Genomic DNA, 27,357 nt, shown 5'->3' on the forward strand with positions numbered 1-27,357 from the left:
TCACTCAGATATCGAGACCTGTGTGTTTTACCACTTGGTTGATCATGCAGGTAGTGTTGTACCTGACGGTATTGACTAATATCAGCCAAGTCGGTATGTAGCAGGTGTGCTTGCTGCAACTGTTTCATCATTGATTTAAGTTTGGTTTTATTCAAGGGAGTCACTTCTGTACTCTGCTGCCCTCACAAAGCAATGTATCAGAAGCTACACACTTTCACAAGGCAGAATGTTCAAACTGATAGAGTAAGAGGTACCTCTCACTTTGGGAGCCTTCCAAATGTCAGACATTGAGACAAAATTTTAGTGATTATGTTGCACGAATGTTTGTCATATGTTTGAAATACTAAAGCTTGTGTGTTTGTTGTTTAACACGATATACTCAGCAATATTCCAGCTACCGGTATATGGTGTGAGTCTGTAAATAAATAGTAATGAGTAAGGCAAGACATTATTTTATGGTTAAATATATTTAGTGAAATATCCTAGTTTGTAAGTGTGATAGAAGTACACAATTGTAATAGGAATCATTGTAAGAATAATATTCATCAGTTTCATTATAGGTCATAAATAGTTCTTCAAGATGGGACCTTGTGAGTTACCATCACATTTCTTTCCCAGCGTGTGTAGAAATGCGCCATGTTGTCCAGCCATTGTCTTTCTAGCAGAATGTCATAATAATTCCTTAATATGATAATCAAACTAGCCAGTTGTAAACGTCAAATTTCAGTTGTAATGTGTTTCTCATTGTGGCCATACATTATACCAGGGATTGTTGATCATGATAAGTGGTAACACGTCTAAGAACTGTAGAAGCTGGGGCCTACCCCATATCTAGAGCTCACAGTAGCATTACATCCAGATACATACTGTCTGCTACTCACACAGTTTTGACAAACATATGGCTTTAAAACTGTTTGAAAATGGAGCCCCGGTCTGAACTTATCTCACTGACGCCAGTCAGAAAGACATGCTGCTGAGTACATAGTGTGAACATGTGTTGCCATGGAGATAAGAGTATCTAAGTAATCTGTTACAACTGCTAAAATGTCATTACGTGGGGAAAAAATGAACCCAATTTAAAACCAGGTGATTTACATTTGCGTGGAATTTTAAACCTCCCAAGTGAAAATAATCTAGATGATAATCAGCTCTTGCAAACAAAGCAGCAGTTGTAGTATTGTACTTTGAAGTTGGTCGAAGGCCAGGAGGTGATTATAGTTGTAGGTTTTACCTTTGTCTCAGCAGGAGTTGATTGTTACCTGGCTGAGTGATGGGTGACAGTCTAAGGGGGAATTCTGGGCACATGTTTACCTTGCTGTGACACATTCTCTGTTTAAGAGACGGCTGTTTACCTGTTGATTTAGTCAACACCTATCCCAGCATAAACTAGGAAGTGAAAGTCTCTTTCTGTGCGGCGGTGTGTCTGTGGAGGTATCTAACTGTGTTAAAGGTAGGAGTGTTTTCACCCTCATTTCGACATATTAAGACATCACAACCTCGTGAAAGGAGGTTTAACTCTTATATTTGTATTGTGTATGCTTGCAGTAAGTAGTCTTTTCTTCAGCATGTTGTATGTCTGTCAAAATGTTTAAGAATTTAAACGATTCTTCCCTGAATTTTCTTCCCGTTACTAAATGTAAATGAACTTCTCCAAATTTGATAAATGTCAGACAAGTAGGAAGTATTGTTTTGAAACACGACTTTTATTTGATTCCTGAAAGAATTATTGTTTGTGTTCTGTAAAATGGTAAATTAACAACTAACGTCTTGAGGAAATGACAAGGGCCTAGATTCTCGAAGCTCTCTTAGCTCTAAGATAGTCGTAAGTGCCATACATTAACATTAACTTACGACTATCTCAGCTCTAAGAGAGCTTCGAAAATCTAGGCCAAGGAAAACAGGTTTCCACTTGATCTACTAGTAATCATCTATTTTATAGACTATTGGACAGAAAAGATAAAGGTGTAAGAATCCTGACTTGTGACAATTTATATTGTCATAGTCCATAAGTCAAATAATCTCTAGATTGGGCAGAAAAGATATAGTGTTGAAAATCCTCACTTGTGAATTGTATTGTCATAATCCAGAAATCAAATAATCACCCCATGTTTTCTGTTTTATTATAAACCGAAATAGTGGAACTTACGATACTGTCCCTGGAGATAATACCACTGGCCATAACACTTTACAATAGGATTTGATAAATGTGATGGATGATAATGTGATGATTGACTTTTTCAGACATGTATGGGGCTTTGGGGTAGCCTTGTGGGTAGAGCTCTCCGTCACGCTGAAGGCCCGGGTTCTATTCTCCACATGGGTAAAATCTGTGAAGCCCATTTCTAGTGTCCCCCGGCGTGATATTGCTGGAATATTGCTAAAAGTGGCGTAAAATCAAACTCACTCACTCAGACATTTAGGTAATGTTTCCGCTTTGATGGTTTCAGGGTTTGAGAAATGTCATTCTATTAAAACTATACAGTATCATGTACAGAGCCACTCATCCAGGCTGATGAAATATACTCCGATACACATGGACAAATTTCACTTCCTTCAAGAAATTTGATCCCCCTTGTGGGAATGTGTGTTGAATACCTGTGTATTGAATAGGAGCATGAGGGGGAATATGTATTATACTTTCAGCAGATTGTGGGTCGTTGTTCAGTGGGAGTCATTAAGTACTTTGTTGCTTCAAGGTCACAGGGACTGCCGAAGCCTTCCCAGAATGTTGACAAGCAGCATATTTCATGTCTGTATAGTCACTGGGGGAGTAGCATATCAGCACTGATGTCTCGCCCTAGTTTCAGGTGAGGCGGAGAGAGAAAGGATATAATTGATGTGTGTCTCTTTCCTGGTGGGACTCTCACTCAGGAGACCACACAAAGTGTAGGAGTAGTAGTAGTAACTGTAGTCATCTGAAAGTAAGTTGTTTTACTAAATGCCTATGTTTGAAATGTGTAGTGGATTTAACCAATTCTGTGGTAACGTGTGTCTATTTGGGGATGTGTCTATTTGCAAACTGTAATTGTGTCTGTTTAAAGGTAAGATTTTAAGAGATTTTCCATGAAATGTGGATCCTTTACCATGTTCACTAATCATGAATTAAACAAAATTCCATTATGATACCATGAAAGATGAGTATGACTCTGGCAATAGTATGAGGAATTCTTCACCATGTTCACCTGGAGTCTCTATTATTTTCATCAATAAGAAGATGTCCTGTGTTATTTTTCATTTTTCACAGTATTTCTGCAGCATTAGTGATTTAGGGTCTCTGACATTAATTTCGTCCTTTGCCGCACTTTTCTTGTGTCAAACTTAGGAACGGTTTGGGTTCTGTAAACAAACTTTACTCACAGTGTGTGTACAGAAATATTTGGGGTATTACACAATGTGCAAAATAGCCACTGACCCGTTAGCCCGTGGCTAGTAAAAATCCAGTCAGGCCAGTAAATATCAGTCACTGGCCCGACTGGCTAGTGTATTTTCATGGGGTCATTTCGTAAATATATCAGTCTTTTCGACTTGTTAAGCTATAATACACTTTTAAATCATGCAAGAATATGGCCTGATAAAAATGTTCATCATATTAGCAGCTAAATGATGAAACCTGTGTCTGCATTCAAATTTCGGGCTAGTGAATCACTTTGTGGGCTAGTAAGTTTCAGGCATAGCTAGACGACTGACTAGCAAAATTTGGAAACTATTTTGCACACTGGTATTACATCATGAACTAATTCACAAGATTCAATTCATTATTCTTTGTCACTAGAATCGAAGATTAAGAATATTCTTTTATGAGTGTTTTTTTTTTTAAAACTAGTTTATTTGTTTACCTAAGTAAGATATGAAAAATGGAATATATCCAAGTCAGGCAGTAGTGTAACTTGTGTTATTTTGCCAAGGCCCCTTACGACACTGTTGAGGCTATAAGCAGCATTCTTCGTAATGTATTGCGAGAAAAATAACATTCATGTCATCGAAGACAAGCTCCATGTGCTATTAAAGTGCCCATCTTACAGTGAACTAAGGAAGACACATCTAAAACAATGCTATTTACAACATCCAACTATGAACATACTAAAAGCTCTGCTACAATCAACTGGAAAAACTACTTTGCAGAATTTGTGTTATTGTCTTCTAATGCTACACGCCTTATTACAAAAAAAATCAGAATTAAAGTATGCTGTATATCTATTTCATGTGTATAAATGTATTTTTGTCCAATGGCCTTATACTGAAATAAATCTGTCTGTCTGTCAGTGTCTGTCTATTTGGAACCAGTTTTTTGTTTGTTATCTATGTGAGATGTGAAAAATGGAATATATCCAAGTCCGGCAGTAGTGTAACGCATGTTATTTTGTCAAGGCCCCTTCTTCGCAATTCTTCGCAATGTATTGCTTTGTTTCTTTATAGAAAATATCATTTAAATGTTTCAGCTGAAGCAACCTCTTATATGTTTGTAGTTTTATTTCTTGCTATTAAACATTAGGTATTCATAAATAAATGGTCGAGTTTGTTACAAAATATTCGTAAAGCATATCGTGTTCACCTCATATAGTAGTTGTTGCAGCCCTAGAACATACTCTGTTCACATGTGTATGTATCTTAGAGTAATAAATGTGATCTGTCTAATGTCAGTATTGTTTCCACATTAATCTTTTACAACCGATGAATAATTGATCTAAAGTCATCAGAACTGATATAGAAATAATGTGCTTATGTTTATTGTTCATCATATTGGCTATAGTGGGTGAATGTCACATTATGTAGACGAAAGTATCCATCAGTGTGAAGGTGTTAGGTATTTTGAATCAAGGAGGAAGTGTCTGGTACTTGTGTCGGGAGGTAGACACTTGCACCAGCTGTACATGGATGGGCTGCACTGTTGATGTAACCCTGGCAGACAGGTTTTTAATTGTGAGTGAATTAGTTTCACGACAGATACAAGGAAATGTTTGAAAGTTGTTGATTATTGAAACATTTGAAGGGAGCAGTTCACTTCCTGTTTATACATGTGGCCTCAAATGTTTGTGAGCTTGTTTAGCCATGCTGAAAACTAGGTAGACATTCATGCACAGTTACATCTGTTGACTATGATTGATGACTGGTTGGTATTTGTTTCTGAAACAGACCATGACATACAAGGTGGTATTGAGACCAGCTCACAGGCTGGTATATTTGTCCACAGGGTGCAGTTAATATTCTTAATGGACATTCTCAATTAGTGTTAATTAACTAATGTCAAGGCCTGGTCAAGTTGAGGAAGGTCAATGGTGACTTATATATCACTGAGGACCGATAAAGACTACGGTAAGTGGTAAAATTTTACATTAAAACTTTGAGATTGCTCTAAAATTAAGAAAATTAAATCTTTCAAAAATTTTTCATTTTAGTAAATTTGAATTGCAGTTTACCTGCCAAGAGATTTTAGTTTTGAATTCTGTATAAATCCCTGACAAGGTTCTCCCCCACTGTGATGATTCATCTCAGTGATGTTCCAAGAAGTTCTTTTGTGTGTCTCGTTAATAGGAAATTTATTTACCACTAAGGTAAACATCTTAGGAAGTATTTACCGATTAGACTTGGTAATATCTGGCTTCCTTTTGATTCATGAGGCATTTAATGTGATTGCCAGTTGGTCAATATATATTGTTGACTTGTGGTTGAAGGTGAAATATGATAAGTGCACCTCTACCTGAGTGGTAGTGTGTGTCTGTTATCAAGGAGAAGGGTGTATAGTCAGTGATCAGTGCACCTTACCTAAGTGATAGCCCCCTGCCGTGATGTAACCGTCAGTGGCAGATATAACAGATTACCAGATCAAGGTGATAACATGGTGAACAGCCTGTCAACTGGTTCTGCTATAGGACTGCAGGTGTAAGTGTTACTGTGTAGCTATATGGATTGTTTATACCCAAGATGGGACAGGCACTTAGGTTTGTTAAGATTGTTGTCTATTGTTGTCATCACGGTTGTATATGTATAATAATAACCCTGCTTTGTAGCATACTTTGACGTCAGTGCCTTTGATCCCAAGTGTGGTGTAACCGATAGTTACACCACGCTTTTGCAAGCCCCTCCCCTTGCTGCTCAGTCATTAGCTGACATAGGTCACGCCCACAAAAGGCAATGAATGACTCGCACATTGTTTTACTTTTTATTTCGCTGTCCTCTGTAAGTGGTTCGGCCTGTTTGACAACTGTTCCGATATACCTTGAGAAGTATAATTTTCGTCATTTGTGCATTTGGCAAACAGTCATCTCGTTTCACATTCAAGAAATTTATAAAGTTTCCTTGTTCTCTAATGCTTCTGAGTAGTCCCGTCATTATCAAGTATAAAGTTTTGGCTGGGTAAAGAGTACCATCCACTTTACGTGCCTCCATTACGAACTTCTGACTTAATGTAATGTCGTCAATATCAGTATCCCAACAATCAGTCACGTTCGAACTCGCCATTTTCGTTATTTACTGTTTTATCGCCAGGACAAACTGAAAAGTGGCGGAAATTCAAAATTTACCTCACATCCAGATTGCGACGCCAGCATATGCTATAAGTGAGTTACATCATCAGACACTGCGATTGATTTCAGTTACCTTGCAGTTTTGTGTGGCTTTGATTGACAGGAGAATTTGACAACTCGGCTCTGCCCCTCGTGGTCAATTCTCCTGTCAATCAAAGACACAAAAAACTGTGAGGTAACCAAGCCAATCACTTGTGTTAAGGTGATGTAACCTACTTGTACAATTGTCAATTCTCCTATCAATCAAAGATACACAAAATCTGTGAGGTAATGTAAGCCAATCACATTGTTGTAAACTGTGTTAAGGTGTTATGTAACTACTACTTGTACAATTGTAAAATATGTATCTTCATATTATATCCTGATATGGGTTTGATTTTATCATCCAAAACTGTGTTCCACAGGAGATATCGCTAGGAGATCAAACGATATCTCCTAGAGATATCGCTTTTGACAGTAGATTTTGTACAATGCCCTGACAATGTTATGACGTCATGTACTTGATGACGTCACAATGCTATGACATCGCTGCACTGCAAGTCTAATGGCAGTACCATGTTCAGAGATGTACATTTTTCACTGAAAATTAATGAAGAGTGATTTGGGATGATAATAATTCACTGTGTCTTCTGATATCAATATATCAACACTCGTTGATAAAAGTAAAAATATCCTCGGCAAGCCTCGGATAATGGTAACTTTATCCACTCGTGTTGATATAATCGATATCAGAAGACACTTGGGTGAGATTCTCTATGTATTTGCTCTCTGGTTTGAATATTGATCACTGTTAAGGAACAATGAATAATATATGCGTAAAATTCATATTCAATTTGATTTTCTTTGAGGGAGCATGTGCTAACTCCTGTCAGTTATGGGTTTGAGAGAACATATGTCATACTGTATTGACTGTCATGACTGCATGGAGGACACCTGGCTTGGACCTACTCTGACCTCACAGTGGGTACAAAAACAACATGTTCTGTTTGTGTGGGACTTTAGGGTGGTCATGACTGTTTATGAGGCAAGTTAGAAGAGGGAGGCAGGTTTCATAATCATCATTATATGCCAATCAATTCTGGAAGTGGGATTTGATTAATGTGGAGGCTCTTTATGACAGAATTTTAGATGATGAAAGGAAGGAATTCCACAGCTATTTTAAGCGTGCCATGGTTGTTGGACAAAATCTGAAATTTGAGATAGATTTTGTTGATGGTGATGTACTTCTGGATGGTACAGCGATGGGAGTAAACCAGGTGAAGTCCTTCACCAAGTCTGCCCAGAGTCGGTCATTTGTGGAGAAGCTCTCTGAGAAGCCATTGCATTGTGTGTACATGCAGTGTGTGGAACAGAATAGCAATTCAACCGACTCCTTCGCCTGAATGAAGTCAGCTAGTCTTTAATGTGAAACTGAGGACTTCCTTTTCGCTGCTCAGGACCAGTCACTTCCCACTCGCAGTCGCCTAAATGTGATTCTTAAAGAAAATGTTAATATGAAATGTCGACTGTATAATGAATTTACAGAGACTGTCCAACACCTTGTCAGTGAATACCCTTCCTTGGCACAAACAACATATCTTAAACATGTCAAAAGGCATGATAGCATGGCTCGTTGCTTCTACTGTTGTCTCCGCCATGTCTGTGGCTTTGACCCTGAACATGTCCAAGGCGTCATGGAAAATGATGCTTTTAAACTTCTTTGCAATAGGCCCATATACAGCCTCAGAAAATTCCAGCCAACAAACCTGATCTTGTCCTTTTAATAAAGCTAATGAATTTATTTATGTCATTGAATTTTCTGTCCCTTTTAACAGCAACATTGATTGATAAGATTCAGGAAAAGCATGATAAATATGTGGACCTCGCCTTTGAAATGTCTCGCTTACATCCCAAGTACACTGTCGTCAGACTCCCCATTGTTATCGGTGCCCTTGGTTTGGTACCTCCTGATCTCTTGGTGGAGATAGGAGAGTGCCAGGGTTCTCCACCGGAAGCACAGCCCTTCTGACACTCTGGGTAATGCAGAAGGCTGCAGTGTTGGGGAGTGTACATATTCTCCAGAAAGTTCTTAGTGGTTTCGACTAAGCAGCGTTTCCTGGGAGAAGTCCCATTCGCTGTCTGGACTTCGTGTAGAGGGGACAAGGGCCCTGAGCTCATGATGAGTCTTACCAGCCTGACTGTGCCAGGATCACCTGAACCCTCTCTGCTACATTTTCATCTTAATCTGTAAAACATAACCAGATTTGGACAGGCTGTAGATTCTGAAAGGCAATAAAAAACATAACTCTACACAAAGGGAGATACGATATATGTGCAACACCGGGTATTGACTGTAGATGCTATAGCAGACAGACAGTACTGGCAATAGATCTAGTACTGGGATGGCAGTAGCTGCACCAGCTGCTAGGGGTCACACTCGACATCTGCTGCAGGATTGTTTACCCGTTTACAAGTTAAATTATCTATTTCTCATTGTGATATCAGCATACAAGATGGATTTTTGTTCTTCAGGGCCGGAGCCATGAGGCAATGACAACGAGGTGACAGTCATACGGAGGTGTGACAGACTTTCTTTGGCTCAATGGTTGGAGATGTCCAGCACCCCGGCTGATAAAGTGCAGGTAGCTACAGATATGTGGTGCCAAAGGGCACTGGTAAAGTGCAGGTAGCTACAGATATGTGGTGTTAAAGGGCACTGGTAAAGGGCAGGTAGCTACAGATATGTGGTGTTAAAGGGCACTGATAAAGTGGTGGTACCTTTAGATATGTGGTGTTAAAGGGCACTGATAAAGTGGTGGTACCTTTAGATATGTGGTGTTAAAGGGCACTGGTAAAGTGCAGGTAGCTATAGATATGTGGTGCCAAAGGGCACTGGTAAAGGGCAGGTAGCTTTAGATATGTGGTGTTAAAGGGCACTGGTAAAGTGGTGGTACCTTTAGATATGTGGTGCCAAAGGGCACTGGTAAAGTGCAGGTAGCTATAGATATGTGGTGCCATGGGGCACTGGTAAAGGGCAGGTAGCTATAACTATGTGGTGCCAAAGGGCACTGGTAAAGTGCAGGTAGCTATAGATATGTGGTGCCAAAGGGCACTGGTAAAGTGCAGGTAGCTGTAGATATGTGGTGCCAAAGGGCACTGGTAAAGTGCAGGAAGGCATAGATATCTGGTGCCAAAGGCACTGATAAAGGGCAGGTAGTGTTAGATATGTGGTGCCAAAAGGCACTGGTAAAGTGCAGGTATATGGTGCCAAAGGCACTGATAAAGTGCAGGTAGCTATAGATATGTGGTGACACAGGGCACTTGTAAGGTGCAGGTTTTCGGAGACAGCAAGTGGTGCCACAGGGCACTGGTAAAGAGCAAGTGGTACAAGAGCATGTAGTTATCCATCGCCAAAAGCTACACATTAAGTTGTTTGGTTTTTCTTTAAGAATGCCAACAAGGACTAGACCTGTGAAGATCCAGATTAGGATTTATCTTCGGTAACCCATGCTTGTCATAAGAGGCGGGTGGTCAGACTTGCTGACTTAGTTGACACAAGTCTTTGTATCCCAATTGTGTAGATCAATGTTCATGCTTTTGATCACTGGATTGTCTGGTCCAGACTTGATTATTTACAGACTGCTGCCAAATAGCTGGAATATTGCTGAGTGCAGCGTAAAACTAAACTCACTTACTTACTCCAACAAGGACCATAAATTTAAAACATCTTCAAACTTTCATTTGACAGTGAGTTTGTTTGCCCTGCAATGTATGTATTATGAGAATGTGGTATAAACATCGTATTGCATGTTTCCAGACGTCCCGTGCAGCAGCAGGAGTAGCCGTATCTCCCAGTGACACACCCTCCCCTCGGCCTCCGTCCCGGTCAGATGGGCGGAGGTTACCCAGCATTCCTTCACCAGACTCCCAGGAACTGATGCTACGACATACAAGCCAACACACAATGCCAGTATCTAAGGGAACCAATGGCTATGGGCCTTTCTTCCAGGAGTATAATCTCATGGCTGAGTAGTAAGTGCGAAAAGACCTTGGACATATTGTATGGAGCGAAGACGTATTACTTAAAGAACCACTAAACTTTGTTTTTTGTTACTCTTTTAACCATTACATATGAACGATTTGTGGTTAGTCTTATGCGGAACACCAAATTTATTCTTTAAAAACTTGTGGTTAATTAATACCGAGCGATTAAAAGTGGCCAAAAAGTCGCCTGCTTCCCTCTCACCCGCCAACGAAACCACAGACAGGTTACGTAACTCTGTCGCCAGAGCACTGCAGTGACGCCATATGAGGAACGATTTTCAGTTAGTTGTATAGAAATGTGTAGCACGCTCATCATTTTGATGATTTCGACATCAACGATTTACATGTCAATCGTTGCTTTGTCGCCAATTGCTCTAGGGGGTCGGGCGATGGTGTCCCCATGCACAGATTTCCACAGGACCGCAGTTCGGGCTAAATGGGTTATGTTTGTGAGTGCGGCGGCTGGCGTTGTAGGAAGCCTGAAACGATATCTTACTTGTGTTCAGATCGCTTCACGGAAGTTAAAGAATCAAAACTACTTACTAGTTGTAGTAAATATGCATATGATTAATGACCATAAAGATTTTCTATGACACAACTTGTAACATAACGATTTCTTCCTCGAAGTGAGGTTGTGGTCGAAGTAACAATAATATTGTAAGTAGTATTATATTGATTAGACACCCCTGCCTGCCACGAGAGAAATTGTTATGTTATACAAATGTCATGCAAAATCCTATTGGCTATCAATAAAATACATATTTTACTACCAGTAGAAAAGTAGTTTTGATTTTGTAACTTCGGTGAAAACAAACCCAAATACCATTTATCCTCAGACTGGCGGATGTTCCGACAGGGCGCCGCCATTTTTAAAAATAAAAACATCTGTTAGAATTAATGAGATTATGGTTTGTTTTCATCAAGTTAGAAAATCAAGACTACTTTCTACTCGTAGTTAAATATGTATTGGAATCATAACCAAACGGATTCTGCATGACACAACTTATAACATAACGATTTCTTCCACGGAAGCCAGGTGGGGGTCGAAGTCACAATACTGCGCGATAAATTTCTGGCTACATTCCATTATATGTAGATACTAGTCAATGTGCGTCTTTATATTTGGTCTTTATATTTGGTCTTATAATCCCAATTAGTTTATTATCATACTTGTATGCATTTTGAAACTAAATAAAAAGCAGACGATCTGCTGATACTTATAGTGAATTTATAACAGAACTGTAATATCTAGACATTTTATAGTTTGCCAATGTGAATCATAATTCGCACACACACCCTAGTGCATGTTGTCTGTCTCATTACACTTCGCGGCGAAAACAATGATTCTGTTGAATGCTTCGACAAATGAATAAAAACAAAATGCAAATATTAAAATTAAAACAGATTAAAGTTATAGGAACGATATCAGGCCATTACCTTGTTCGAGGAATGCATCCATCAATATCCACAAACTTGTTTGAGTGGCATTTTAGAAGTTGAGACGTACAATATATAACAAGTTTTATGGATAACAACTTCTTTATTTTAGAGTGAGTCGCGACGTTTACGATACAGATTTTGTACCGTTGTCAAGCAAGAGTGACTCTTGCTTGACAACGCACAAGAATCTGTATCGAAACGTCGCACTCACGAAAATAAAGAAGTTGTTATCCATAAAACTTGTTATATATAATATCCACAAAACTGTTCCAAATGATGTTATTTCTTTTAACAGTTTAACATACGAAAAAGTGATAAATCTTTTTCAGGTATTGGTGTATAGTCTCATTGGTCACCCAAGCTAGCACACCTGGCAACTTATTGCATAATGTCCGCCTTTCTTTAAAAACAGTAATTTAGTTAGCCAATAATGGGCAATCAATCAATGTATTGCCGGTTAATCCTTTGAAAGAAGGACGTTGTTTTTACGCAGACACCGACACGACAGAGTGTATTCAGTATAGATTAGTAAATCTACATACATAAACACTACCTTTTGACAATTCCGCTGTGTAAGATAAAAGTAATTAATCAATCAGCGTGTTATCGGTTAATCCTTTGATCGATGTTAATAATGTTGAATATTTACTCCAGACACAAGAAATGCCAAATGGGAACCTTGTCGGGTAATCTAAGTCTGTTACCACTAATTATACCTGTTATAAATTCATTAACTGACCATCAAGTGAATGATGACAAATAACATGTGTAGGTTTATACCACCTAACACGGTTACAACAAGGGAGTATTAATTGCTGTATTGCATGTGAAAACTTATGGGCCGACACTGTTTTGAGAATACAAACAGATTTTTACATGACATAATTAAATATACGAGGTAAAAAACACAGAAATGGGATCAATTTGGATCAGTCATTATACAAATAGGGCCTAACGACACTAGCGATTTTGACAGAATGCGTCTATGAAAACAAGTTGTAACTGGGAAACTAGGCTAAGCAGGAGACAAAATTAAATGACAGCAGATTGTGAGAACATATAGCTTTCATTTTCCACAACAATTGTCACGATTTCAGGTTTATACAAGCCTGTAAACAAGATAATTACCCCTAAAATGTAGATGAATTCTTGCATCGACCCTCAAAGCTATTCCTCATATGGCGTCACAGGCAGCCAGCTGATTGGTTGAAATTTGGTCATGCGGAGAGAATTGTGCACTGTTGTCAAAAAGGTCGATTTAAGTCAATTAAAGGTCGAAATGAGTAGTTTTAATGACGGGGTTTCATTTATAACGATGCCAGTTAGTGATTTATGTATTTGTACCCCCTAGGGTTTATGTGACCTTTAAAGGAGAGGTGTATTATGTGGAGTGAGAATGTATTACCCAGAGGGAAAACATATTATCTTGATGGAAGATGTATTACAGAGGGGAAAGGGCAGGTAGCTATAGATATGTGGTGCCATGGGGCACGAGTAAAGTGACGGTAGCTGTAGATATGTGATGCCACAGGGCACTGGTAAAGTGCAGGTAGCTATAGATATGTGGTGCCATGGGGCACTGGTAAAGTGCAGGTAGCTATAGATATGTGGTGCCAAAGGGCACTGCTAAAGTGCAGGTAGCTGTAGATATGTGGTGTCATGGGGCACTGGTAAAGTGCAGGTAGCTGTAGATATGTGGTGACACAGGGCACTGGTAAAGTGCAGGTAGCTATAGATATGTGGTGCCATGGGGCACTGGTAAAGTGCAGGTAGCTGTAGATATGTGGTGCCACAGGGCACTGGTAAAGTGCAGGTAGCTATTGATATGTGGTGCCAAAGGCACTGATAAAGTGCAGGTAGCTATAGATATGTGGTGACACAGGGCACTGGTAAAGTGCAGGTAGCTGTAGATATGTGGTGCCAAAGGGCACTGGTAAAGTGCAGGATGGAAGATATATTACAGAGGGGAAAGGCATTGCCTAGAGGAAAGATGTATTAACTTGATGTGTTACCAAGAGACAAAACATGATGGTAACAATGTCTGTGCTCAACTAAGGAACTTCTTTCAAATAATTGTATTCAATTGGTAACTGTTTTGGAAAAATGCTTCCAGTACTACCATGATTATTGCTACTAGTTAAAGTTTCTGCTTTATGAATACTTTCAGTGTTCATAATCAATATTCTGTTATTTTCCAGCAATCAGCTGTGTTCTTTGAAAGCACCAGGGATATATGTAATGCCGTCTGCCAAATCACCTCGCAGTAAGTTTAGTTTGTGAGACTGTAGTGTGTGATGCACAATAATACTACACTGTAATGATCTGTATGCTGATGTCCAGCCCATCTGTACAGACACAGTGTCAAGTCTGTACAGACACAGTGTCAGGTCTGTACAGACACAGTGTCAAGCCTGTATAGACACAGTGTCAAGTCTGTACAGACAGTGTCAGGCCTGTACAGACACAGTGTCAGGTCTGTACAGACACATGTACAGACAGTGTCAGGTCTGTACAGACACAGTGTCAAGCCTGTACAGACACAGTGTCAAGCCTGTACAGACACAGTGTCAGGTCTGTACAGACACAGTGTCAGGCCTGTACAGACAGAGTGTCAGGCCTGTACAGACACAGTGTCAGGTCTGTCCAGACAGTGTCAAGCCTGTTCAGACAGTGCCAAGCCTGTTCAGACAGTGTCAAGCCTGTACAGACACAGTGTCAAGCCTGTTCAGGTATACCGTGTCAAGCCTGTTCAGGTATACCGTGTCAAGCCTGTCCAGACACAGCATCAAGTCTGTTCAGATAGAGTGTGAAGCCTGTACAGACAGCATCAAGCCTGTACAGACAGCATCAAGCCTGTACAGACAGCATCAAGCCTGGACAGACAGCATCAAGCCTTGACAGACAGCATCAAGCCTGTACAGACAGCATCAAGCCTGTACAGACACAGTGTCAAGCCTGTACAGACACAGTGTCAAGCCTAGACAGACACAGTGTCAAGCCTATACAGACACATGATCAAGCCTGGACAGAGACAGTGTCAACCTGAACAGACACAGTGTCAAGCCTAGACAGACACAGTGTCAAGCCTTGACAGATACAGGATCAAGCCTGTACAGACACAGTGTCAAGCCTAGACAGACACAGTGTCAAGCCTTGACAGACACAGTGTCAAGCCTAGACAGACACAGTGTCAAGCCTTGACAGACACAGGATCAAGCCTGTATAGACACAGTGTCACGCCTGTACAGACACAGTGTCAAGCCTGTACAGACACAGTGTCAGGTCTGTACAGACACAGTGTCAAGCCTGTACAGACAGTGTCAAGCCAGGACAGACACAGTGTCAAGTCTGTACAGACACAGTGTCAGGTCTGTACAGACACAGTGTCAAGCCTGTACAGACACAGTGTCAAGCCTGTACAGACACAGTGTCAAGTCTGTACAGACACAGTGTCAGGTCTGTACAGACACAGTGTCAGGTCTGTACAGACACAGTGTCAAGTCTGTACAGACACAGTGTCAAGCCTGTACAGACACAGTGTCAAGACTGTACAGACACAGTGTCAGGCCTAGACAGACACAGTGTCAGGTCTGTACAGACAGTGTCAAGCCAGTACAGACAGTGTCAGGCCTGGACAGACAGCATCAAGCCTTGACAGACAGCATCAAGCCTGTACAGACAGCATCAAGCCTGTACAGACACAGTGTCAAGCCTGTACAGACACATGATCAAGCCTAGACAGATACAGTGTCAAGCCTGTACAGATACATGATCAAGCCTGGACAGAGACAGTGTCAACCTGAACAGATACAGTGTCAAGCCTGTACAGACACAGTGTCAAGCCTGTACAGACACAGTGTCAAGCCTAGACAGACACAGTGTCAAGCCTTGACAGATACAGGATCAAGCCTGTACAGACACAGTGTCAAGCCTAGACAGACACAGTGTCAAGCCTTGACAGACACAGGATCAAGCCTGTACAGACACAGTGTCAAGCCTGTACAGACACAGTGTCAAGCCTGTACAGACACAGTGTCAAGCCTGTACAGACACAGTGTCAAGCCTGTACAGACAGTGTCAAGCCTGTACAGACACAGTGTCAAGCCTGTACAGACAGTGTCAAGCCAGGACAGACACAGTGTCAAGTCTGTACAGACACAGTGTCAAGCCTGTACAGACACAGTGTCAAGCCTGTACAGACACAGTGTCAGGCCTGTACAGACACAGTGTCAGGCCTGTACAGACAGTGTCAAGCCAGTACAGACAGTGTCAGGCCTGTACAGACACAGTTTCAGGTCTGTCCAGACAGTGTCAAGCCTGTTCAGACAGTGCCAAGCCTGTTCAGACAGTGTCAAGCCTGTACAGACACAGTGTCAAGCCTGTTCAGGCATACCGTGTCAAGCCTGTTCAGGTATACCGTGTCAAGCCTGTCCAGACACAGCATCAAGTCTGTTCAGATAGAGTGTGAAGCCTGTACAGACAGCATCAAGCCTGGACAGACAGCATCAAGCCTTGACAGACAGCATCAAGCCTGTACAGACAGCATCAGGCCTGTACAGACACAGTGTCAAGCCTGTACAGACACAGTGTCAAGCCTAGACAGACACAGTGTCAAGCCTGTACAGACACATGATCAAGCCTGGACAGAGACAGTGTCAACCTGAACAGATACAGTGTCAAGCCTAGACAGACACAGTGTCAAGCCTAGACAGACACAGTGTCAAGCCTTGACAGACACAGTGTCAAGCCTTGACAGACACAGTGTCAAGCCTAGACAGACACAGTGTCAAGCCTTGACAGACACAGTGTCAAGCCTGTACAGACACAGTGTCAAGCCTAGACAGACACAGTGTCAAGCCTGTACAGACACAGTGTCAAGCCTGTACAGACACAGTGTCAAGCCTGGACAGACACAGTGTCAAGCCTGTACAGACACAGTGTCAAGCCTGTACAGACACAGTGTCAAGCCTGGACAGACACAGTGTCAAGCCAGGACAGACACAGTGTCAAGCCTGTACAGACACAGTGTCAAGCCTGTACAGACACAGTGTCAAGCCTGTACAGACACAGTGTCAAGCCTGTACAGACACAGTGTCAAGCCTGTACAGACACAGTGTCAAGCCTGTACAGACACAGTGTCAAGCCAGGACAGACACAGTGTCAAGCCAGGACAGACACAGTGTCAAGCCTGTACAGACACAGTGTCAAGCCTGGACAGACACAGTGTCAAGCCTGGACAGACACAGTGTCAAGCCTGTACAGACACAGTGTCAAGCCTGTACAGACACAGTGTCAAGCCTGTACAGAAGCCACAGACACAGTGTCAAGCCTGTACAGACACAGTGTCAAGCCTGTACAGACACAGTGTCAAGCCAGGACAGACACAGTGTCAAGCCAGGACAGACACAGTGTCAAGCCTGAGACAGACACAGTGTCAAGCCTGTACAGACACAGTGTCAAGCCTGGACAGACACAGTGTCAAGCCTAGACAGACACAGTGTCAAGCCTGTACAGACACAGTGTCAAGCCAGGACAGACACAGTGTCAAGCCTGTACAGACACAGTGTCAAGCCTGGACTGCACAGCAGTGTTTGACCTGTGTGAAAGTCCAGGTTTATATCTGGATGCTGAGTATTGAGTTACAATACAATTGAGTAACCCTGTGATAGCCTCGATTTGCCTCAGTGCACGAATGAGTCTGCAACACATATTTGACAATCACTAAATATTGTGCTTTTTTAACTTAATACTATCCATATTCAGTGTGCCTTGCATGTTGATCATTGTGATGCAGAGCTCAGCAAGATGTAAAGCTGATGTGTAGCCATGTGCTCATCTATAGCCTTCACCCCAGTGATTTAATGGACAATGCTGCCACACAGTCAGAACCTTCTAGTTAAATGTCAGGTCAGGTGTATTCTTCTGTACATTCACCAGTAGGATTGTGTGTTGTGGTGACAGTTGTAACGAGAGATGTTCCACCTGTGTTTCAGTCTGGAATGGTGTGCTGTTCATCCGGCAGGGATTGTACCAGGAGGGTGTGTTCCGGTTCACACTCACCATCCCAGACAACTTCCCCGATACAGACTGTGACTGTCCTGTAAGTACTCTGGTCTTGTATAACCCATTGTTTGTCTCCCCATGAAGCTATTACTGGACCAAACATTTAAGAGAACCCTCAATTATCTCCCCAAAATGCTTCTCAAAGACAAAACGTGTCCCAGAGACCCTTCCTTTCTCCTCATAATATTATTCAAGGAAGAACAGGACCCAGTATGCCTACTTTTCTCCTCATTGTATTGAAGGACGGCACAGGTCCCAGTACCACTGCTTGTTCCCGAGTGGTATTCAGCCACAGCACATGTCCCAGTACCCCTGCTTGTTCCCGAGTGGTATTCAGCCACAGCACATGTCCCAGTACCCCTGCTTGTTCCCGAGTGGTATTCAGCCACAGCACATGTCCCAGTACCCCTGCTTGTTCCCCAGTGGTATTCAGCCACAGCACATGTCCCAGTACCCCTGCTTGTTCCCGAGTGGTATTCAGCCACAGCACATGTCCCAGTACCCCTGCTTGTTCCCGAGTGGTATTCAGCCACAGCACATGTCCCAGTACCCCTGCTTGTTCCCGAGTGGTATTCAGCCACAGCACATGTCCCAGTACCCCTGCTTGTTCCCCGAAAGTGGTATTCAGCCACAGCACATGTCCCAGTACCCCCTGCTTTCCCGAGTGGTATTCAGCCACAGCACATGTCCCAGTACCCCTGCTTGTTCCCGAGTGGTATTCAGCCACAGAACAGGTCCCAGTACCCCTGCTAGTTCCCGAGTGGTATTCAGCCACAGAACAGGTCCCAGTACCCCTGCTTGTTCCCGAGTGGTATTCAGCCACAGAACATGTCCCAGTACCCCTGCTTGTTCCCGAGTGGTATTCAGCCACAGCACATGTCCCAGTACCCTGCTTGTTCCCGAAAGTGGTATTCAGCCACAGCACATGTCCCAATGCCCTGCTTGTTTCGAGTGGTATTCAAATACAGTACCCCTGCTGCTTGTTCCCGAGTGGTATTCAGCCACAGCACATGTCCCAGTACCCCTGCTTGTTCCCGAGTGGTATTCAGCCACAGCACATGTCCCAGTACCCCTGCTAGTTCCCGAGTGGTATTCAGCCACAGAACAGGTCCCAGTACCCCTGCTTGTTCCCGAGTGGTATTCAGCCACAGAACAGGTCCCAGTAGCCCTGCTAGTTCCCGAGTGTTTGTGCCTATAAGTATGAGTTCTGTTATTCTCATTTCAGAGCGTGGTGTTCGAGTACCCCATGTTCCATCCTTTAGTCCATCCAGTGTCTGGCCTGCTAGACGTGAAGAAGGGCTTCCCCAAGTGGAGGTAACTCTCCATAATGGCAATTACTCATGTACTTACTGCAGAAAATTAGAACAATGTTACAGTATCTAGCTGTGGGTATATAGGAATTACTATTAGTTTCCTTTAGTGTGCTTTGGACATCGAGAATCAGGGCCCAACTTGCCTGACTTTATTATGTGAGTTTACTAGATAAAAAGACAAAATATTACCTTCTGTTGTCTGTTAACAATCATAACATTTGGCAGAATCAATTTTCATTAAATTTTCTTATATTGTTCGAAAAAATTAATATAGCTTCAAAAAGGTGTAAACATCATGAGTGTGACCAGATGGTGACAGAGTTGTTTACTTCCTTGTTCTGGGTTAGATCACACTTGGGACACGCCCTCTGACTGCTGCTGTATCAATACATCAATGTATTTTCTGACACATTAACAGCACAGAAGAAATATATTGTTTCCAGCTCTTTGTTCTGATTTTGAGATACTTTATTTTGACAGGCGCAATGTGAACCACATCTGGCAGGTTTTACTGTATGCAAGAAGGATATTCTACAAGATAGAGACAAAGGCTCCCTTGAATCAAGAAGCAGCTGATTTGTGAGTTGTCTCCCTTTGTATGCTCTTGATGACTGCATAAACCCATGATAAAGAGTGAGTGAGTGAGTTGAGTTTTACGCCGCACTCGGCAATATTCCAGCTATATGGCGGCGGTCTGTAAATAACCGAGTCTGGACCAGACAATCCTGTGATCAACAGCATGAGCATCGATCGGTGCAATTGGGAACCGATGACATGTGTCAACCAAGTCAGCAAGCATGGCCACCCGATCCCGTTAGTCGCTTCTTACGACAAGCATGGGTTACTGAAGATCAGTATTCTAACCCGGACATTGACGGGTCCCATGATAGAGAAGTTTCATTAGTAAACCCATGATGTTCATATGAGATAATTTAAGGAATTGCTGACTTGGTTGGTGCGTGTCATCACATCCTAATTGATTCATATGATGTCAATCACAAGATTGTCTTGACCAAACTATTTATAGGCCCCACCTTACTCTTGGAATGTTGCCAAGTGCAGTGTTTAACAGTGATGATAAAACAAACAACCAATCTGATGTCATTGTGTTGCTATAGATACTATTGTGTTGCTATAGATACCACCAGGACCCCGGACGACTACAAGAAGCGGGTAGCAGAGTCAGTCCAGGCATCGAAGGAGCGGATCTATGAACCGCCAGCGTCTGATGACCCCTATGCAATAAGGTAGGAGTTTATTGAGCAATTTGTTGATTTGCATGTAATCAAGTTTCCAATGTATTAAGGGAGAGAGAAACATAAATGAGTCAGGATAAGTATAAAATAATAATAAAACATTTCCTTAAAAGTAGATATTCACACTACTATCAGATCTGATATTGTATATAATCTAATATGAGCAACACAGTGCTACAATGACACATTTCTGCTAGAACTGAATTTTGGGAACAATACAGTTCATTACCTCCCTCCGTGAAGATCCAGGTTAGAAGTGGGTTTCAGTAACCCATGCTTGTCGTAAGATGCGACTAATGGGATCGGGTGGTCAGGCTTGCTGATTTGGTTGACACATGTCATCATATCCCAATTGTGTAGATTGATGCTCATGCTGTTGATCACTGGATTTTCTGGTCCAGACTTGATTATTTACAGACCACCGCCATTATAGCTGGAATATTGCTGAGTGCTGGGTAAACAACAAATCAACCAACCAATCTCACTATATACTTCTGTACATATAAAACACAGAAAGTGGTCATGTAGGTTTTGTGTGGAAAAAAACATCAGTTGTTTTATAAACAGAGAATGTGGCTTGTGTCTTTTTCTATTAAATGTATTTGAAACTGTTATTGACGAGTGTTGATATATTCGATATCAAATAACATAATAGTAACATTCTATGTATCATCCAACAAAATTCCTCCAACTACTTCAGTTTGAGGGGCAGTGGGGTAGCCTAGTGGTTAAAGCATTTGCTTGTCACGCTGAAGACCCAGGTTCGATTCCCCACAAGGGTACAATGTGTGAAGCCCATTCTGGTGTCACCCGCCGTGATGTTGCCTGAATATTGCTAAAGCTGCATAAAACCAAACTCATTCACTCACTGGCTCACTCACTCACTCACTCACTCACTCACTCACCTCACTCACTCACTCACTCACTCACTCACTCACTCACTCACTCACTCACTCACTCACTCACTCACTTTTCAGTTTGAAAACAGTGAAAAGCTGCAACCTTCATTGGCTGAGAGATTTGATGTCATTTGACTGTGATGTTGTAGTACCTGATGACATCACACTGGTCTGCAAAGCAGTGTGATGCAATTTCATTGTTGTGACATCTGGGAAATATTGAATGATGCCAGTCAACCGTATCTCCTGTGTTAGCCAGTTTTGAATAATACATTCTATGGTTAAATTTGTAATGTGAATTTTTACTTGAGTTGTTTGTTCCATTGCAGGTTCAGTGAGTGGCAGCCTCTGGTGCATGAGGAGTCCCTGCAGGAGATGCTGGAGTCTAAGGTATATGTAGTTCCAGGTAATCTTGCTGTGACGATGTGTTGCCCTCATCTGCTGCCACACTCGCACAGCATCTCTTCTCTAGAGGTGTCCACAGCACAGCATCTCACCTCTAGGGGTGTCACACTTCTCACCATCTCACTAGGGTGTCACACAGCACAGCATCTCACCTCTAGGGTGTCACACATCTCACCATCTCACTAGGGTGTCACACAGCACAGCATCTCACCTCAGGGGTGTCACACATCTCACTAGGGTGTCACATAGCACAGTATCTCACCAGGGGTGTCACACAGCACAGCATCTCACGTCTTGGGGTGTCACACAGCAGCATCTCACCTCTTGGGGTGTCACACAGCACAGCATCTCACCTCTTGGGGTGTCACACAGCACACAGCATCTCACCTCTTGGGGTGTCACACAGCACACAGCATCTCACCTCTTGGGGTGTCACACAGCACAGCATCTCACCTCTTGGGGGTGTCACACAGCACACAGCATCTCACCTCTTGGGGTGTCACACAGCACAGCATCTCACGTCTTGGGGTGTCACAGCACACAGCATCTCACCTCTTGGGGTGTCACACAGCACACAGCATCTCACCTCTTGGGGTGTCACACAGCACACAGCATCTCACCTCTTGGGGTGTCACACAGCACAGCATCTCACCTCTTGGGGTGTCACACAGCACAGCATCTCACCTCTTGGGGTGTCACACAGCACAGCATCTCACCTCTTGGGGTGTCACACAGCACAAATTTCAACGCTAGGAAGTTACTCTCACTGTTAGCATTAAAAGCCTTTTCAAGTTTATGACAGCCAGAAAATGTTCTCCCGTCACCAGAGTGATGAAACTTGTAATATTGGTGTGACTCATAAATCAAGACCCCTCCCATCTCTTGTATCATCACTGTCATATCCTCCACTTACAGTATTTGGCTTTCTTTTTGGTCGGTAATAATGGCATTGTTGTTGTCAATACATTTAATATTTTCCACCAGTTTGAAATATTGCAGTGTTTTCAGAGAGTTTTTGTGCCCTATGTGATGTTTGTGTCATGTGTCCATTCTTGTAACCCGTGAAGGTCCGGGTTAGAATATTGATCTTCAGTAACCCATGCTTGTCATAATAGGCGACTAACCGGATGGGATTGGGTGGTCAGACTCACTGACTTGGTTGACACATGTCATCGGTTCCCAATTACGCAGATCGATGCTCATGCTGTTGATCACTTGATTGTCTGGTTCAGACTCGATTATTTACAGACCGCCATATAGCTGGAATATTGCTGAGTGCGACGTAAAACTAAACTCACTCACTCACTCTTCATTCTTGTAATTTGCTTCAAAGTTTAATTGAACTGCAGCGTTCTCAACGAACCTTCTGTTTTAAGTCTTTGATGTCTGACTTTCAGACAAGCCAAGGTGAAAGTCGCAGTGGGAGTCCACCATCTTTAGGCCTGTCCTGGGTTTCTCTGGAAACAACGCAGATCTTGTCCCGTGAAGACCCAGCCACAGCATAGCAGGAAGTGCTCAGACCGGAGGAGGGGAGTTTGTGTCTGATCGAAGAGATGGTCTGTGATTAGCTCAGACACTCCCAGGGATTGCATGTCCTTAGGACAAGTGATTTTATTCAATGAGGATTCTGAATGACAGACGCTGGATTTGTGCATCATACCTTAAGGAAATTTGCATGTGTCAGTCTGTGTGTAACATCGCCATGGCAATAGTGAGCATCAGTGACCATCATGGTTCTTGACTATAAATAGAAACAATTAAACACCTAAAAGGAAGCAGGACAATATCGGCTTCAAAGAGGATGCATGATTCAGACTGTGATCACTGCCATTTTCTCATTTTTTTCAAATATTTTGAAAAATACTTCTGAACATTGCTATATTCCTTTGGTCCCACTCACTGGGAAGAAGCTGAAATGTTAACCAAGATGGTTGTACCCAACTGAAGAGGACCAACTCGTCCATGTACACCTGACTTCAGCATCAGGAACTTAATATCACTACAGAAAGTCACGGAAAATACAATGGGGACTGATGTTGAGAATCTTTTATTCGATTGCTTTTTGTGAATGAACACTTTAGCTGCATTTTTTTAATGAGTTTATGTGCTATCTTGTAATGTCAACAAAATGTTGGCTTGGTCTAAAAGGGCAACAGTTCTTCAACAAATAATAATTCTGAAACAAACAAATAGACCATCCTCCCTGTCACTTTTATTCAAACCCAGCTGTTTTTATTTAATCCTCCCACCTTGCAATATACATCATTTTTAAGTTGCATGTTGTTTGATGGGGCTTTGCATGAACATGATCATCTATATAACAGTATCACTTCGGCTTGTCAAACTTTTAGTTCATTTGTGTGATAATAGGAACTTGATTTGTACTTGTTTAAGATAACGTTGCATTTTCATGATTGTGTTTTAGAGTTGAGTTTGACGTGTTTGTGCCCACATTGAAACAGGACCAACATATGCGGACATTGAAGATGTGTGTACTAACATGGTTCTGGGCCCTGTCTGAGTTAGGTAGGTAGGTGGTAGGCGAGTAGATGCAGCATAGGGGTTGACATGTTGACTGTGGAACCATGGTCGAGGGATGTACTGACATTGATCTGGGCCCTGTCTGAGTTAGGTAGGTAGGTGGTAGGCGAGTAGCTGCAGCATAGGGGGTGACATGTTGACTGTGGAACCATGGTCGAGGGGTGTACTGACATTGTTCTGGGCCCTGTCTGAGTTAGGTAGGTAGGTGGTAGGCGAGTAGCTGCAGCATAGGGGGTGACATGTTGACCGTGGAACCATGGTCGAGGGGTGTACAGGGGACATGTAGCTCATAATGTACTACCAACTACTGACAAAATTTGAAATATAAAATTAGAACTTCACTAGTTTCCAAAATGTTTATTGAAATAGTTGTGTGGGATAAGATGACAGCTAAAGGTATGAGTAAGTGGCGTCATGGTCAGATGTCAGTAGACTGAACGTTGTAATAGAGAGACCTGTTGTTCAGAGGCAAGGTGTATGGCCAGTAACATCTGTACATACATCTACACTGGTGAACAGGACTTAGTTTGTTACAATGTAAAATGTTGTCAATACAGGTTATGTAAATACTGCTAATGGATAATTTTGATCCTGCCTGGAACAAGGTTCATGAGCAGCACCCTTAGCTCAGTCAGTGTTCTCAATTTTTTCAAGATCTGTCTTCAAGGTCATTGGTGAAGAGGGGACAAGATACATTGTAGTGTGAAAGGTAGCACCCAGGAGCATGTTTGATTGTCATTGTCAAAATATTTTAATCATCATTGTATGATATACTACTCAAAAGCAGTTAAGATCATTCAATCCTTTCATGTCAAGACTTTACCTTTTGCGATATGAAAGAATTGCGGTCTTTTCCTTCTTTTGCATAGTAAATGATAAGATTATGTGTCACATCATAATACTGTGGAAGGTTTTTTGATATTATGGCTGCAAAACAAGAAATGGCACTAAACATGACATTGTAGAAAGTTGCCCAATCCCCAAACGTCTAGTCCTGTGGTTGTCATGACCCACTGTATGACGAGATTATTGTTGCCAGTCTGGAGGAACTATCTATGCATAGGAATACATGTAGGTGCCTTTATTCCAGTCATGTTGTTTGTGTGGATACAGTGTCCAGTTGCACGGACATCTCAGGGCCCCAAGTCATGTGTTCCCAACGTAGGAATGCTTCATTACAGGAAATGTTCATGGACAGGGATGACATTAGTTGGTTTCATATTCCGGGAAGCCCAGTTGTTTTAGGAACTGCAATTTGCTCTACAGAGTTACCTCCCTTAGAAATATGTGAGTTTGAATCCAAGATTTCATCATACTAGTGCTTATGGTAAAGTGTTAATGTGTAAGACCAGTGTCACTTGAGGATTTCCCCCTCATTTAGACACATGCTGTAATAGAGCTGAAATATTGCTGACAACAGCATTACGCCAAACTGACGGGATGCTAGCCCTCTGTGCAGGACTGGAACAACTTCACTAACTATATCCACCGATACTAATCAAACACAGTGAAATGGTATCCTTGGATCTAAAAGTTCTTTGGTCATGTAGGTTCTAAGATTATGGTAAAGACAGTTCAACACTGGGTGCCTGTACATAGTTGACACAGTTGTCAACACAATAGCAATATGCCCCGAGTTGTAAGTGCATGAGTGACAAATAAAGGCTCCACAATTGCACTTTAAGGGTCAGTTTGCAATGTCCAATTATGTAATATTATCTTAATTATTTACGTTAGTAATGACATTATTAAGTATCAAAGATGAAAGGGATTCTAAAGAATTTTGTGTGGTGTAATCATTATAATTACAAGCATGGGTAGAAGGGTAATTGTATGTTGCTTGTGATGTTGAGAGCTTTCTCTAGCAATAGACATGAGTGTTTTGTAATTAGAAAGCATCGTCAGTCAGAATCAAAACAGACTGCTTATTTTGATATTCATGTACCTAAATGCAAATAATGTATGACTTCTCAATGAAAGTATGCACCAGCTACCATTTTTACAGCATGTCGTAAAATGATACTAGCTGTTTTTTCAATGAATATTACAATGAACAACTGATTCTGCTTCTATGAAAATTTCAAATTTCATGTACAAAGAGAAATATTTGGTGAAGGATGTGTAATTTTTACTGTTTAATTTATACATTTGTTTGATGGAAAAGCATGTTATTTTCATATTTGACACGTTTCATATTCCATCGTCTATCAACATGAACATGTAAACCATTGTGAATAAAGATACCTTACAGGAGAATTATCACTTCTTGTGATGTAAACCTTATGGATGACTGTCTACCATGAAGGGGCTGTGGGGTAGCCTAGTTGTTAAAACATTCACTCGTCACGCTGAAGTGGAGTTGGGCTTTATGTCATATCGGCATTATTCCAGCCATAGAGTGACAAGATCAAGTCTGCATTTATAAACATTTTAAGTACAAAGACCCGGGTTCAATTCCCTACAAGGGTACAATGTGTGAAGCCCATTTGTGGTGTCCCCTGCCGTAATATTGCTGGAATATTGCTAAAAGCAGAGTAAAACCAAACTCACTCATTGTGAAACTCTACAACAAAAATAGTTTGCCAGGTTTGTATGTAGGAGTCTGAATGAGTGAGTGACACTGGTTCAACACCACTTGAATAGTATTTCAGTGGTTACCCTTATGTGTCGGAGTCCGCTAGATGTGGCAGGGACGCATGAAGGGATACAGGTCCTCGATGTTTATCACCTTTGAAACATGTCTTTGACATGATGAGCAAACACTATTACCACAAGGCTAGCCCACTGACCCAGGCTGCTAGGAAGCTGAAGGGAAGCAACTCTGCCAAGCACATTGCATTGTTTTAACACTAGGCTGCCTGTTCCTTCCAAAGCTAGGTGTTCTGGGCCAGAC

The 27,357-nt window shown here is 41.9% G+C and overlaps 1 protein-coding gene across 1 annotated transcript; it reads left to right on the plus strand.

Annotated features, from left to right (window-relative positions):
- Window positions 1-2,815: 2,815 nt before the first annotated feature.
- LOC124267940 (AKT-interacting protein-like) lies at window positions 2,816-26,720 on the plus strand. Its single transcript, XM_046702933.1, has 11 exons — window positions 2,816-2,921; window positions 9,036-9,145; window positions 10,321-10,535; window positions 14,186-14,250; window positions 17,981-18,087; window positions 19,276-19,364; window positions 19,844-19,942; window positions 20,482-20,610; window positions 21,848-21,908; window positions 23,321-24,835; window positions 24,916-26,720. Exons 2-10 carry the CDS (start codon window positions 9,116-9,118, stop codon window positions 23,426-23,428), a joined length of 903 nt encoding a protein of 300 aa, XP_046558889.1. The 5' UTR covers window positions 2,816-2,921; window positions 9,036-9,115; the 3' UTR covers window positions 23,429-24,835; window positions 24,916-26,720.
- The last annotated feature ends 637 nt before the right edge of the window (window positions 26,721-27,357 follow it).

Source organism: Haliotis rubra, unplaced genomic scaffold (assembly GCF_003918875.1).
Source record: "Haliotis rubra isolate DU_JTF1 unplaced genomic scaffold, ASM391887v1 Scf135, whole genome shotgun sequence".
In the NCBI taxonomy this organism is placed as follows: Eukaryota; Metazoa; Mollusca; class Gastropoda; order Lepetellida; family Haliotidae; genus Haliotis; species Haliotis rubra.